The sequence below is a fragment of the Diachasmimorpha longicaudata genome, chromosome 5 (assembly GCF_034640455.1).
Source record: "Diachasmimorpha longicaudata isolate KC_UGA_2023 chromosome 5, iyDiaLong2, whole genome shotgun sequence".
Lineage (NCBI taxonomy): Eukaryota > Metazoa > Arthropoda > Insecta > Hymenoptera > Braconidae > Diachasmimorpha > Diachasmimorpha longicaudata.
In genome coordinates this window covers 1,074,834-1,090,480 of record NC_087229.1, presented here as the reverse complement: position 1 = coordinate 1,090,480, position 15,647 = coordinate 1,074,834, and the positions used below count along the sequence as shown (strand labels likewise).

The 15,647-nt window shown below is 41.3% G+C and overlaps 2 protein-coding genes across 3 annotated transcripts; one reads left to right on the top strand and one right to left on the bottom strand.

The window, feature by feature from the left end:
* Positions 1-9,887: 9,887 nt before the first annotated feature.
* Positions 9,888-13,885, top strand: LOC135162720 (26S proteasome regulatory subunit 4). 2 transcript variants are annotated; one of them, XM_064121483.1, is made up of 4 exons: positions 9,888-10,043; positions 11,451-12,012; positions 12,707-13,093; positions 13,392-13,885. In XM_064121483.1, the coding sequence occupies exons 1-4, from the start codon at positions 10,041-10,043 to the stop codon at positions 13,760-13,762; spliced, it is 1,323 nt and encodes a 440-aa protein (XP_063977553.1). In that variant the 5' UTR covers positions 9,888-10,040; the 3' UTR covers positions 13,763-13,885. The 2 variants fall into 2 exon arrangements, with proteins under 2 accessions (XP_063977553.1, XP_063977554.1); XM_064121484.1 differs by lacking the exon at positions 9,888-10,043 and adding an exon at positions 11,222-11,367.
* A 1,033-nt stretch (positions 13,886-14,918) lies between these two features.
* LOC135162722 (uncharacterized) lies at positions 14,919-15,627 on the bottom strand. Its single transcript, XM_064121486.1, has 2 exons — positions 15,488-15,627; positions 14,919-15,312 (listed from the first exon to the last, which is right to left on the bottom strand). The coding sequence occupies exons 1-2, from the start codon at positions 15,563-15,565 to the stop codon at positions 14,956-14,958; spliced, it is 435 nt and encodes a 144-aa protein (XP_063977556.1). The 5' UTR covers positions 15,566-15,627; the 3' UTR covers positions 14,919-14,955.
* Positions 15,628-15,647: the final 20 nt, after the last annotated feature.

The following is a 15,647-nucleotide window of genomic DNA, read 5'->3' as shown; positions in this document are numbered from 1 at the left end:
TTAGAAGCTAGGCTCGACGCAGCCCTCGGACCTGAAGCTTTTTGCGGCCAACAACACCGTCATCGACACATTTGGCCAACAGCTCCTCAAATTGCACATTGGGCTGCGACGAGACTACGAGTGGAACTTCACAGTCGCAAACGTGAAGGTTCCCATCATTGGAGCAGACCTCCTCACCCACTACGGTCTTCTCATCGACCTCAAGCGTAAACGTCTCATCGATCCAGTCACGAACCTCACAACCCCCGGAGAGGTCCTTGAGACCACCATCTTCAGCATCTCCACCGTTACCAACGACAGTTCAGCCCCTGCGCCAAGGATACGGCAGCTGCTGGAAAAGTATGTGGAAGTTACCAAGCCACCTGCTGCTCCGAGAACTCAGCTCGATAGCCCGATAGCGCACCACATCGTTACCAGTGGCCCACCTATTGCTGAGCGACCTAGACGACTTGCAGGGGACAAGTTACAAGCTGCTCGGGACGACATCCAGGCCCTCCTGCGCTGCGGGGTCGTCAGACCTTCTTGCAGCCAGTGGGCAAGTCCGATCCATATGGTGGCTAAGAGACAGGGAGGCTGGCGCTCAACTGGAGACTATCGTGGTCTCAACCAACGTACAGTGCCAGACCGATACCCTCTCCCTATCATCGAGGATGTCCTGCAGCGCTGCCATGGGTGTAAGGTCTTCACAACCCTCGACCTCGTACGGGCCTACCACCAGATCCCTGTAGCCCAGGAGGACATAGCCAAGACGGCTGTAACAACACCCTTTGGCCTTTTCGAGTTTCTTGGCATGCCCCCAGGGCTACGCAACGCTGCCCAAACTTTCCAGCGCCATATGGATAATCTCCTCAGAGATTACGACTTCGCAGCCTGCTACATCGATGATCTCATCGTGTACTCCAGGACTCCTGAAGAGCATCTCCAACACCTCGAGACCATCTTGGGGATTCTTCAGGACAATCGCCTAAGCATCAACACCACTAAATGCCAATTTGGCCAGGCTGAAGTGATCTACCTGGGGTACAAGCTGGATCAGCAGGGATTCTCCCCTCCTGTGAGCAAGGTGCAGGCAATAGTTGAGTTTCCGAAGCCTGTTACCATCAACGAGCTTCGCAGGTTCCTCGGTATGCTCAACTATTACCGGCGATGCCTCCCGCATGCAGCTCACGACCAAACGCGACTCGACGGCTTCATCATGGACTCCAGGAAGAACGACAAGCGAAAGATACCCTGGACCCCGGAAGCCGAAACAGCTTTCCTGCAATGCAAGCAGAAAATCGCTGCAGCAGCTCGAGTCAGCTTCCTCTCCCCCACAGCACCCATCACGCTCTCGACGGATGCATCGGATACGGCCATCGGAGCGGCGTTGGAACAGTGGGAAGACAACATCTGGAAGCCCCTCGGATTCTTCTCGCGCAAATTGAGCCCGACAGAGTCCCGATACAGTGCATATGACCGCGAGCTCCTGGCGATATTCTGCGCAGTGAAGTTCTTCAGACACATTCTGGAAGGCCGTCCCTTTGTCATTAAGACGGATCACCGGCCTCTAGTCTACGCCTTTTCCCAACGGCTAGAAAAGGCCTCCCCTAGACAGGTGAACCAACTGGGCTACATCTCCCAGTTCACCACCGAGATCGTCCATGTCAGGGGAGAAAACAACGTCGTCGCTGATGCGCTCTCATGTGTCAATACCATAGACATGCCCAGGATCCTGAGCCCAGAAGCCATCCAGCTTGCCCAGGACTCTGATGAGGAGCTCCAGAGTCTGCTCGACAGGGAGGACTCATCCTGCAAACTCCAACGGTTGGTGACTGAAGACCACCCAATCTACTGCGACACGTCAACAGGCTGGATTCGCCCATACATCCCGAGGAGCCTCCGCAAACAAGCGTTTGACGTCGTCCACGCCTCAGCACACCCCAGTAGTCGAGTCACCATCCGTCAGCTGAAGGAAAAGTTCGTTTGGCCTGGCATGAAGAGTGATGCGGCACGTTGGTGCAGGGAGTGCATACCGTGCCAGCAATGCAAGATCCAGCGTCACAACCGCATGGAGCCTGCCCATATAGGTGTCCCGGACAATCGGTTCGAGCATGTCCACCTGGATATCATTGAGCTACCTGTTGTGAAAGGCCTGCGATACTGTCTCACAATGATAGACAGGTTCTCCAGGTGGCCTGTGGCTGTTCCGTTGGCCAACATCGAAGCAGAGACCATTGCGACTGCCTTCTGGAGCCACTGGATTGCCCAGTTCGGAACCCCACTGCGCATCACCACGGACCAAGGCTCACAATTCGAGTCCAAGCTTTTCACCGCCTTGGCTAGAATGGTGGGAGCCAAGAGGATCCACACCACGCCGTTTCATCGGCAATCTAACGGGTTGATGGAACGCTGGCACCGCACGGTGAAGGCCGCGCTCATGTGCAACGCCCCAACACCCTGGCCAGACCTTCTTCCATCGGTCATGCTTGGACTGCGGACAGCCTACAAGGAGGATCTGAGAGCCTCACCAGCGCAGCTGCTATATGGCACAGAACTCCGAATTCCGGGTGAATTTTTCACCTCGGAGAGCCTACCAGCAGACCCGAATTTCTTCCTCGAGAAATTTCGAGATCACATGCGACGGGTGAGGCCCACCACCACTGCCCATCACACCAAAGCACGATGTTTCATCCTCAAGGATTTATATCGCTGCAGTCATGTTTTCGTGCGTGTCGATTCAGTTAAAAAACCGCTCGACCCGCCCTACACCGGACCACATGAGGTTGTCAACCGAGTGGACGACAGGGTTTTTGTAATAAAAATTAATGGCACCGCCAAAGTAATCTCTGTTGACAGACTCAAGCCTGCATTTATTGCCAAGACGGACTCAGACCAGGCAGCCCAGCAGCAGGAACAACCCTTTCCAGAGCCTACCCCACCCATCGTTGTACCTGAGGAACATCGCTCGACAACCATGGATCTACCTCTGAGAACCTACGCCAAAGCAGCTAGACCACCTAAAAAAGTTTCGTTCCCTTCTCTACCCAGTCAGGTCACTGGGGGGAGAGTGGTTGTGGCGGATCTGCCTCGACCAGAGTCCAGCCTTACCGACGGAGGCACGCGCCAGCGCCAACGGCGCAAACAGTTACTAGTGCCGAGGCTGGATCTAGGGGATTTGACGAGACAGCCATTTTAGTTACTAAGCTAGTTAGTCTATATACTTCTTCCGGTTCGGACACCCACGCCACGTGGCCCCGCGCTTTTTTCTGTACCATTAAATATAGTTTAGTCGTGTGCAATCAATAAATACAATATTCTCTATTTGTGTGCGTCTATTCTTATGAGAGACCCGTCTTATCTCCATATACTTCCTCATGTGGCGCCATCCACCGGATCATACACTCCTACCGTCGGTATATAAAATTGAACGTATAATTACATTTTTAGTATTTTTAGCAATGAGCTATTTAATCCTGAACTGCTATTTATTTATATTTAATAAGATAAGCTCTGCTGTATGTTGACACCGGCTGACGTTTAGAAAAACATTAGTGCTGTCATCTAGCGACTGCGATAAGAACCCGGAGTCACCGCCTGATGACGTCACGAGCGTTAAAACGGGGTTCAAAATTATGCAATTTTCGATTGATTGTTAAAAAAAAACTGCAATGAATTAGAATGCATTTTTCATTGGAGAGTATTGCATAGACGTTAAACTATTTACTAATACATTTATTTCTCAAATCTGGGCCGCATGCACGTTCCCTTGAAAGGTTTTTTTGAAATGAGGAGAAAATTCGCTCTTAAACGATAAAAAGCTGACATATACATTCTACAAACGATTTGCCATTAATAGTAAGAAGAAAATCGAGATACTCTATTTTTCTAACCTTTCTCAGCTAATATAGTTCAAGGGGCGAGGGGGAGCCTATGCCAAATGGTATTGATAAAAATATATGATTCATAAAAAAATATGGACTCTTAAACGATAATAATTATAGAGGCGGATTGTAGAAACGATTTACAATCGAATGAAAAAAAAAACTCAAAATAATTGATTTTTCAAAATTTCGTCGGCTAACTTCACGCATTATTTTGATTAATGAATTAAAGAAGAATAATCAACTCTTGAACGTTAAAAACGAAGGTACAATCACCTGCTAACGAAGTACAAACGATTCTATAAGTTTTTTTGTTCAAAAATCGTTTTTTTGCGGCTAATAGGATACTGCTGCTCAGTTCTGGGGGTTTGGGGGGGCTCCGTTCGTACTTTTGTAAATGTACAAATGATGGATGGGTCTAAAATAGGTACAGCCGCAAAGAATGGTACAGGAAGTGGCGGCCATTTTCCCCAGAAGTTTCGGGGGTAGGGCCATCTAGAATCACTGTAGGGAACTAAAAAAGAGAATTTCTTTACCTGTTGTGAAAATTACCGATCGGAGAAAGGAATGCGAATGTCCTCTATCATAATTTTGTTGTAACACAAAATTTTTATGTTTTATAGATGGCGATAGTAATCTAATAATCCTCTTTCAACGTTCTGTCAAGGGATGCTCAACCTAAAATACTAACGAGAATGTGCATGGAAACTACATGCCCCGTTTTTTTCAAATAATTAATTAATTGTTAATGAATTAATTTATTGTATTGATGATGGTTATTCACTCTTTGAACTTAATCAGATATTTTTTTCGCAGGGCTCTATAATATTTCTTATTGTTACGGTTAATTATATATAATCGAATGAACAACTATTTATTTATTATTTTGTTAAATTTTAAATTCCATCACCGGTAATTTAGGTTGGTCCAATTATATATAATTAACCGTAACAATAAGAAATATTATAGAGCACTGCGAAAAAAATATCTGATTAAGTTCAAAGAGTGAATAACCATCATCGATACAATAAATTAATTCATTAACAATTAATTAATTATTTGAAAAAAACGGGGCATATAGCTTCCATGCACATTCTCGTTAGTATTTTAGGTTGAGCATCCCTTGACAGAACGTTGAAAGATGATTATAAGGTATGATTTAGGGAGGTAATCTCAAACTTTGATGTCGCCGACAAGAAAACAGGGGACAAGTACCTCCGGAAGCCGTGCGCGGCGCTGTACACCGTCTTCTCCTCATGCGCGTTTCGTCCCCACTACTCGACAATTTCTACGGTGGAGCGTTCAAATCTCGGCGAAGGCGCTCAATTTTTTTTTTGCAATTTCTCCCAAAAACGGGTTGACATGCACATCGGAAAATTATAAAGAAAAACATGGATAGGAAAAGGATGAATGGTAATTTTTTAAAGAATCTATTCATCACTTCATACATTCTACGTGAAAAACATAAACCGATAACTGTCCCACGATGAGTTTTTACAATTCCCAATTGAACACGATTTCACCATTTTCACAGATTCGATTAGCACACGATCTGTAAATCGATTCCTAAATGTCTCGATAGGATAAACCAATGGGTAATCGCGAATTGTAAACAAATCTCCCCACACTCCAACACCCCTTCGTGAAAAAACATTTTGGTTTATGGGTGAATCAATGAATTTACTTACATTATTTTGAATATTACTAGTATCCCATTATTCGTAATCAATAAAAAAATAGATTATTCTATATTTCTTTATGAAATAGTTCACTAATTCGCGGGAATGAGTGGGAAAATCATGGAGAAAGAGATAGGAACTTAAACAAAAAATAACAATGATTCTCATTATTTTTGTGTTTTTCCTTTATTTTCTTCCTTGTAAAGAATTTTTTCACATTTTTCCGTACTCTTTAAAATCATTTTGCATTTTAAGAAATAATCTCTGCGCCGAACAGCTTAGAAGAGTGGGGATGACCAGGAGTTAAGGAGAAGGTGAAAGTGATCGCCGCGCGCCCTCGTGGCGCTTGCGAGACCTTGTCCCCTGTTTTTCACTTGAGATTACCTGGCTGAATCATACCTTAGATGATTATTGGATTACTATCGCCATCTATAAAACATAAAAATTATGTGTTACAATAAAATTATGATAGAGGACATTCGCATTCTTTTCTTCGATCGGTAATTTTCACAACAGGTAAAGAAATTCTCTTTTTCAGTTCCCTACAGTGATTCTAGATGGCCCTACCCCCGAAACTTCTGGGGAAAATGGCCGCCACTTCCTGTACCATTCTTTGGGGGGGCTCCGTTCGTACTTGCACAACTCTAAAAATGAACAACTGAACAGAAAATTTTCAAACTGTGAGAGCACCACTGTGCAGGGATTCAACTGTCGAGACAAAAAGCTAAGCTGTACATGTGGCGCTGGGTCCACATGTACAACCACATTTTTGTCTCAACAGTTGAATCCCTGCACAGTGGTGCTCTCACAGTTTGAAAATTTTCTGTTCAGTTGTTCATTTTTAGAGTTGTGCAAGTACGAACGGAGCCCCCCCCATTCTTTGCGGCTGTACCTATTTTAGACCCATCCACCAGAGACCATGGGGGAGATCAGCAGGGCCAGTCCTGGGAGATCAACCACGAAATGTCCTAGCGGTAGCGCTGGAACTAATTTTGCAGCCGGATTTGTTGGTAAGGTACCGAACATTACGGCTGCAAAGTCGGAGCAGAGAGAAAAGTCGGTAACGGAGATAGCGTGGGGTGGGGGAATGCAAGTAAAGAGGGGAAATTAAACGGCTGGGCAGGCGTTCTGGATATTCGAACGGCGTTGAGGGAAGCTTTTCCCTCATTAGAGGGGGGGGGGATTAATTGTCAAAAATGCAGCTTGACGCGCATCAGTTCTCGGCGATGGCAAGCGAGAATACCCAATAACCCCCCACGATTCAAAAAGTAATTTCTGCCCTTCTACTGGAGATGAAGAAATGAAACTAACGTCATTCAATTGCTCATTAACTTGTTCATTAATGACGTTAGTTTTGTTTCTTAATCCGAGTTAAGAAGGGAGGGAATAATTTTGAAAAGGTAGCTTGACGCACATCACTTCTCGGCGGCGTCAAGCGAGAATACCCAATAACCTCCCACGGTTCAAATTTCATTTCCCCCTCTGTAATTGTGTGCGGGGTAGTTACCGTGATGATAAACTCAAAGAAAAAATAGAGCCTTCCAGCTTGATCCTTCCCTACGGTTGTAAGTCGCAGGTATACACCTTGGTGCGGCAACACTGTCTCCTGCACTACTACTCACGAAAAGTAATTCGCAAGCAGCAATGTTCTTGTTTATGTGAAGGGAATAATTAATCTCAATCACATAAATTGATGTTCACAAATAGTTAGAAAATCATTAATTATTAGATTAGATTATTTATTCCCTTCACATAAACAAAAACATCGCTGCTTGCGAATTACTTTTCGTGAGTAGCAGTGCAGGAGACAGTGTTGCCGCACCAAGTTGTATACCTGCGAGTTACAACCGTAGGGAAGGATCAAATTGGAAGACTATTTTTCCTTTCATCATCACGGTAACTACCCGCACACAATTAGAGAGGGAGAAATTAATTTTTGAATCGTGGGGGGTTTATTGGGTATTCTCGCTTGACGCCGTCGAGAACTGATGTGCGTCAAGCTGCATTTTTCAAAATTGATCCCTCCCCTCCTCATTCGAATAAGGATCGAAACCACCATCATTAATGAAGAATTTAATGAGCAATCGAATGACGTTGGTTTCATCCCTTGATCTCAATGACAGCGGACAATATCAATTTTTAAATTCTTAAAAATGGATATTGCCCGCTCTAATTTTTAAATTAAAACAATGGATCTATTGTTTAAATTAAAAAAATGGATATTGCCCGGTCTAATTGAGATCAAGTGATGAAACCAACGTCATTTGATTGCTCATGAAATCTCGGATGAATGACGATGGTTTCGTTTCTTAAGCCGAATTAGGGGGGGGAGCGATTAATTTTGAAAAATGCAGCTTGACGCGCATCAGTTCTCAGCGGCGGCAAGCGAGAATACCCAATAACCCCCCACGATTCAAAAATTAATTTCTCCCTCTCTAATTGTGTGCGGGTAGTTACCGTGATGATCAAAGGAAAAATAGTCTTCCAATTTGATCCTTCCCTACGGTTGTAAGTCGCAGGTATACAACTTGGTGCGGCAACACTGTCTCCTGCACTGCTACTCACGAAAAGTAATTCGCAAGCAGCGATGTTCTTGTTTATGTGAAGGGAATAAATAATGTAATCCAATAATTAAAGATTTTTTAATTATTTGTGAACATCAATTTATGTAATTGAGATTAATTATTCCCTTCACATAAACAAGAACATCGCTACTTGCGAATTACTTTTCGTGAGTAGCAGTGCAGGAGACAGTGTTGCCGCACCAAGGTGTATACCTGCGACTTACAACCGTAGGGAAGGATCAAGCTGGAAGACTCTATTTTTTCTTTGAGTTTATCATCACAGTAACTACCCCGCACACAATTACAGAGGGGGAAATGAATTTTTGAATCGTGGGGGGTTATTGGGTATTCTCGCTTGCCGTCGCCGAGAACTGATGCGCGTCAAGCTGCATTTTTCAAAATTAACCCCCCCCCCCTCTAATGAGGGAAAAGCTTCCCTCAACGCCGTTCGGATATCCAGAACGCCTGCCCAGCCGTTTAATTTCCCCTCTTTACTTGTATTCCCCCACCCCACGCTATCTCCGTTACCGACTTTTCCCTCTGCTCCGACTTTGCAGCCGTAATGTTCGGTACCTTACCAACAAATCCGGCTGCAAAATTAGTTCCAGCACTACCGCTAGGACATTTCGTGGTTGATCTCCCAGGATAAGGTATGATTTAGGGAGGTAATCTCAAACTTTGATGTCGCCGACAAGAAAACAGGGGACAAGTACCTCCGGAAGCCGTGCGCGGCGCTGTACACCGTCTTCTCCTCATGCGCGTTTCGTCCCCACTACTCGACAATTTCTACGGTGGAGCGTTCAAATCTCGGCGAAGGCGCTCAATTTTTTTTTTGCAATTTCTCCCAAAAACGGGTTGACATGCACATCGGAAAATTATAAAGAAAAACATGGATAGGAAAAGGATGAATGGTAATTTTTTAAAGAATCTATTCATCACTTCATACATTCTACGTGAAAAACATAAACCGATAACTGTCCCACGATGAGTTTTTACAATTCCCAATTGAACACGATTTCACCATTTTCACAGATTCGATTAGCACACGATCTGTAAATCGATTCCTAAATGTCTCGATAGGATAAACCAATGGGTAATCGCGAATTGTAAACAAATCTCCCCACACTCCAACACCCCTTCGTGAAAAAACATTTTGGTTTATGGGTGAATCAATGAATTTACTTACATTATTTTGAATATTACTAGTATCCCATTATTCGTAATCAATAAAAAAATAGATTATTCTATATTTCTTTATGAAATAGTTCACTAATTCGCGGGAATGAGTGGGAAAATCATGGAGAAAGAGATAGGAACTTAAACAAAAAATAACAATGATTCTCATTATTTTTGTGTTTTTCCTTTATTTTCTTCCTTGTAAAGAATTTTTTCACATTTTTCCGTACTCTTTAAAATCATTTTGCATTTTAAGAAATAATCTCTGCGCCGAACAGCTTAGAAGAGTGGGGATGACCAGGAGTTAAGGAGAAGGTGAAAGTGATCGCCGCGCGCCCTCGTGGCGCTTGCGAGACCTTGTCCCCTGTTTTTCACTTGAGATTACCTGGCTGAATCATACCTTATCCCAGGACTGGCCCTGCTGATCTCCCCTATGGTCTCTGCATCCACTTTGGTCTATCCTCTTTGGACATAACAGTGGACCCAGCGCCACATGTACAGCTTACCTTTTTGTCTCGACAGTTGAATCCCTGCACACCGGTGCTCTCAACGTTTGAAAATTCTCTCTACAGTTGATCATTTGTACAGTTGAGAAAGTCCAAACGGAGCCCCCCTCTTTGCCCCCAATAGGTGTAGTTCATGCGCCACCGCTATAAATTTTTACGATCAAACATTCCATCTCACCCCTTCATACACTCCCAGAATGGGCCATTAGTTCTGTTGAGTGACTTGTAATTTCTGTCAACAACTCTGAAAAAGAAATGGTAAGTCCAGACAGTACACATACTACAATAAAAAGTTCAGTAATAAGGATTAATTCATATATTTCCCTGTCTCATACATTGCCATCTCTCCACAATTCTACCTAAAGATCCATTTTCTAATAAATGATAGATCTACTGTACTTTTGAGAGGTTATCCACCAAGTTCATACATTTCTAAAGAATCTAATAAATTATGAGCAAATTGCATCTCTTCGTTAATTATGCACCTTCATTTTTCCCTAATTTTGACTTGAAAGTAATCATTTTTCAAACTTAAATTCTTTCATTGTTCGTTGAAGATTGTACCCTTTTCTTGTAGAAATAATGGTACTTCTAAAATACTCAAAGTAGCGACTAAACCAGTTAAAAAGTGATCTGAATGATTACGAGAACCCTCGAGAAACATTTGTGAATTAATATTTTGAATTAAATCATCGGAACCATACAACTTCATCAAAGTTGACTCTTTCCATTGTTACAAAAAATACATTTTGCAGTTTTTTCACGTACATGGAAAATAAACTTCATAACCCTGTGTTGCTCTGAATTCTTGGTCAAGGGTTCAATCATTTACATTAAACTGAAAGGAGAAAAATAAATTCGAAAAAGTCCAATTTTGAAATTATTTCTTTTAGCCCTTAAGGTACTATTGCAGTCACCCCAAAACATGGCAGTGGAGATGAGGATCATATTCTCTAGCCTCATTTTGACGTTCCATCCTCCAATGTATAACCTCGAAAAATATCATGATGTTGATTCCAGAAAAGGACTAATGATTATTATCACCATTCCATTCTCCACTGTATAACCTTCACAAATATAATGCTGATGTTCATTACGAATAAGAACTCCTGAACTGAACTTCTCCTGCACTTTTTATTATCACCAATAATGAGGCTGCCAGACTATATTTTAGAAACCCATACAGTGCCATGAATCAAGTTTTAGATTCACATCATATTGTGAATACTCAGTATTTGCCATTCACAAGCAGGTCGTAACACTTTATACAAATGACAATTTTATTCATTTTTCTCTCAACAAAAATCGATGTGACGAATGCTGTTGACGCTCTCTTGACCTTTTCCTTCTACTTCCACAAGGTATCGCACACGTAAAAAAATTTTAGAGAATGGATGGCTTTTCCTGCTTTTCATCACATTATTATTTTACTCATTAGAAAATTGCCACAAAAAGCTGTCAAATTCTGAACTGAGAACGTCTTTCTACATCCATATGATTATTACGGCAGTACTTTAAAGTTTCAATAGCTTGAAGGGACCTGAATCATAAACGAAATCTCGCGAATTAACAGCATAATACAGTTTATTATCTCTCCAATGTCTCATAATATTAACTTACCAATTCCTCAAATCACTCTCAAAACTAATTTAACCAAAAATCTAGGGTCAGAATCAATCGGGAGCTGGAGGCACAGGAGGTGATAAAAAAGATGACAAAGACAAGAAGAAGAAGTACGAGCCACCGATTCCCACTCGGGTGGGAAAAAAGAAGCGCCGAACAAAAGGTCCAGATGTAGCTCTAAAGCTGCCACAAGTGACTCCACACACGAGATGCAGATTGAAGCTCCTAAAGTTGGAAAGAATAAAGGACTATCTGCTCATGGAAGAGGAGTTCATCAGGAACCAGGAGAGACTCAAGCCCCAGGAGGAGAAGAACGAGGAGGAGAGGTCCAAAGTCGACGATCTGAGGGGCACTCCCATGTCTGTGGGAACTCTTGAGGAAATTATCGATGACAATCATGCTATTGTCTCAACGTCTGTTGGATCTGAACATTATGTATCCATTCTATCGTTCGTGGATAAGGATCAACTAGAACCTGGATGCTCTGTTCTACTGAATCACAAGGTTCATGCTGTTGTAGGAGTTCTTGGCGATGACACCGATCCGATGGTTACGGTTATGAAGCTGGAAAAGGCACCTCAAGAAACTTACGCTGATATTGGAGGTAAGTATTTGGAGTTTTTAACTACGAATTGAAAGAATATGAATAATTTTTTCACCGATTTCCTCATTTTGGGGGAAACTACTGTCAAATCATATAACGTCAAAAATCTTTGGAGCTTCTATTTCGCTTTTCAAGTTATGTAATTTGATGTCTATATCTATTTATTCTGTACTATCATCTTTTGTCTAATGTAATTATAAAAAAAAGAAATTTATTATTTACTGAAATAAAAATACATTCTGGAATGGAATGTATAAGATTGTATGCTCTATTTATAGCATCTACCTCATATGGAAATGATATATGGTAGATATATAATCAGCTATCTGCCATATTTAGCTTTTTCTGAAATGGAATCATTAACATTTCAGTAGCGAAGGGGTAAAATATGATACGTCACTTCTGACCAGTGGACCAGTTTTGGGTTAACATCTCCAAAGCTAGGGGGCATATCAAAATTTTCATTCGAACATTTTCTGCTGGGTGGATTACGAGCTATAACAAATGTGATGACGAAAATTGTGCTATCTCCCTTAGATTCGGAGATATCGCTCCGAAACATGACTCAAAAATACGTCAACTTAGCTCGTTTTACCACTTTGCTACGGATTTCATTAAAATATTCATTAAATTTTTGTTAATTCTTTTAAGTGAAAGATTAACTCTATCAATTAATTATAATTTATTTCTCTAGGACTTGATACGCAGATTCAAGAAATAAAAGAGTCAGTGGAACTCCCCCTAACGCATCCCGAATACTACGAGGAGATGGGCATAAAACCCCCCAAAGGAGTGATTCTCTACGGCCCCCCTGGCACAGGAAAAACTCTCCTAGCGAAGGCAGTAGCCAATCAGACTTCAGCGACTTTCCTCCGAGTCGTTGGATCCGAACTCATTCAAAAATACCTCGGAGACGGACCAAAACTGGTTCGAGAGCTGTTCAGAGTCGCTGAAGAACATGCACCCTCTATCGTTTTCATTGATGAAATCGATGCTGTTGGAACAAAACGATATGACAGCAATTCCGGGGGTGAAAGGGAGATCCAGAGAACTATGCTTGAACTTTTGAATCAACTGGATGGTAAGGAATTGCTTAATTAATTTTACATTTTCTTCTTATGTGGTCATTTACTTTCCCAATATGAGAGTTATTTTTTCATTCAAATGAAAAAATGTTTTACAAACCATTTCAATTAAAGGTTCGATTGCTTTATTTACAAACGACAACAGTGTAATCGTTCACAACCAAGTTTGGGACCTTTCATTTTTGTTTTCACTACTGTGATCGAAAAATTTGTTTAATAGATTTTAAAATATAAAATGAACAAATAATAATTCTTATAACAATAAATGACTTATAAACTTTTTTTCTCATTTAGGATTCGACAGTCGTGGAGATGTAAAAGTAGTGATGGCAACAAATAGAATCGAGACCCTGGACCCAGCCCTCATCCGTCCGGGTCGTATTGATCGTAAAATTGAATTTCCACTGCCCGATGAAAAGACAAAACGTCGAATCTTCAGCATTCACACGAGTAGAATGACCCTGGCACCAGATGTGAATCTCGGGGAGCTAATAATGTCGAAGGATGACCTCTCCGGTGCTGACATCAAAGCAATATGCACTGAAGCTGGACTTATGGCGCTCAGGGAACGTCGTATGAAAGTAACGAGTGATGATTTCAAGAAATCTAAGGAGAGCGTACTCTATAGGAAGAAAGAGGGCTCACCCGAAGGCCTCTACTTGTAAAATCCTAGATCATTTAATTCTCAAAAAATCATCATTCGATTTTTATTCTCCCTTTCAATTATTCATTATGTGAACCATGCGTATTCGCACGTTTAATAAAATGAAAAGAATTGATTATTCTAATCGACTATTCCAATTCATTCCAAATTCATCATGTCAATTTGAAATCCTCGATTTTAATCAATTTTTTTTCCCCCACCACACGAAATATTCATCCAATTTTTTGACAATTTTCATGACATTTGATTATTCACTGCCTTCGTCGACGTACGCTGCAAATATCTAATAATACAACTTATACACTGAGAGAAATATTTAGTAATGCGGAACAATTATTTTTTGGCTCAGCTACTTGGTTTGCTCAATAGTGACAACGGAATATTTTCAAACTGTATACTTCAATCGTTGATTCTTAGGTCTCCAAACATGAACCTCATGTTTCGATCAAATGAAGGTTTGAATCTATCGTAGATTCATTCCTATTTAATAAATATTTCATCAAATTTTAATAGATATTTGAGTTCATCGCATTGCGTTAATCTGAAAACTTATTGTAAGCGATATCAGTGGAATCGCATGCAATAAGATATTTCAAATGGAATAATGACCCCTTTTCAGTACATTATTTTATTATCTGCTTTCCATTGAGAATCCACTGAGAAAACTAAACATTAAAACCTTAAAACAATAGAATTCCATTTTAACACGGAAGAATATGCATTCAACGAGATATAAAGGGTGTCTCACGAAACGAAAATCATTCTGAGAATGATTTTCGTTTTTGAATTTTATTTAACATCTAAAAACGAAAAACATTCTGAGACACTCTTTATTTCACAAAGTCTACGATATTTTTCTCTCAGTGTAACCATCACTAATAACCCAGATAATCCTGCAAAAAAGTCCTGGTCGCCTTGGAATCAAACTCCTCTGTCTGTGAGACTTCCATGAAAGAAATATCGGTAGGATTTGTTAAAATTGTCGAGAATGAAAATTAATGGATGACTAATCTCTGGATGTACTGAAACACCTGGCATAATTAGCTACAATTTTCCGCAGAGTAGATAGAAGCAATAAATTATCCTGCTTTACAACTCTGTCGCCTCTTTTATAAGAGCTTTGTTATACGGTGAAATAAATTATATCTTTCCAAAAATTCCATCACAAAAATCTTGTTTTATTCTACAAAAATGTCAAGTTAATTTCAATTCCTGAATTATGAGATTTTTTTCTTCAAGTAATGGGGCGAAATAGTCGTTCAATTTCTTAATAACTCCAATCACGTGGCCCTTATGTTGTTTGATGGCCTCTGCAGATTCCAATTGGTTTATCTCTCCTGAAGATTCTAATCTACAAATGTGGCATTCTCCTCTTCGTGTGGCCTCCAAAATTCTCTCAATCTCGGGAGGATTCTTTTGGGGATTGAGAGCTGCGAGGGCTTTGTATTTTCCAAGGATGAAGGAGGTCTTGAAGCCATCCTCGTACCCTACGTCAAAGTCTGCTTGAAGGACCTGTTGCGAGCCTTCATCTATGCCTTCTCGGTATCCTGTCTGAATAAATTATTTTACCATTTATTTAGTTAGTTTTTTACATATAAGGTCCACAACTCCTTTAAATTTTCTTTGATTTATGTTGTACTGTTATCCTAATGATAGTTGATTATTTGATGTTCATCATCGTTACTATTATTCATTGGAATTCTAGTGATGCGATACTTCTGCATACCTTTGATGCTGATTCTATGACTCGATCCCACGTTTTCGAGCCTAACTCTATAGCTTCATCACCTTCACAATCTGCCATAAGTTCTGGACGACAAAGAAATATAGCCTAGAGCTGTTGAGCTTTGTTGTTTAGTGTTTCAGGTTATGTAGTGGTAATTTCC

Excerpts from the sequence above, each read along its gene's own strand:
- LOC135162720 (XM_064121483.1), top strand. Across the intron at positions 12,013-12,706 it reads AACTTACGCTGATATTGGAG|GACTTGATACGCAGATTCAA; the intron begins GTAAGTATTTGG and ends TTATTTCTCTAG. Across the intron at positions 13,094-13,391 it reads ACTTTTGAATCAACTGGATG|GATTCGACAGTCGTGGAGAT; the intron begins GTAAGGAATTGC and ends TTTCTCATTTAG.
- LOC135162722 (XM_064121486.1), bottom strand. The coding sequence starts at position 15,565 with ATGGCAGATTGTGAAGGTGATGAAGCTATAGAGTTAGGCTCGAAAACG. Across the intron at positions 15,313-15,487 it reads TCATAGAATCAGCATCAAAG|ACAGGATACCGAGAAGGCAT; the intron begins GTATGCAGAAGT and ends TAATTTATTCAG.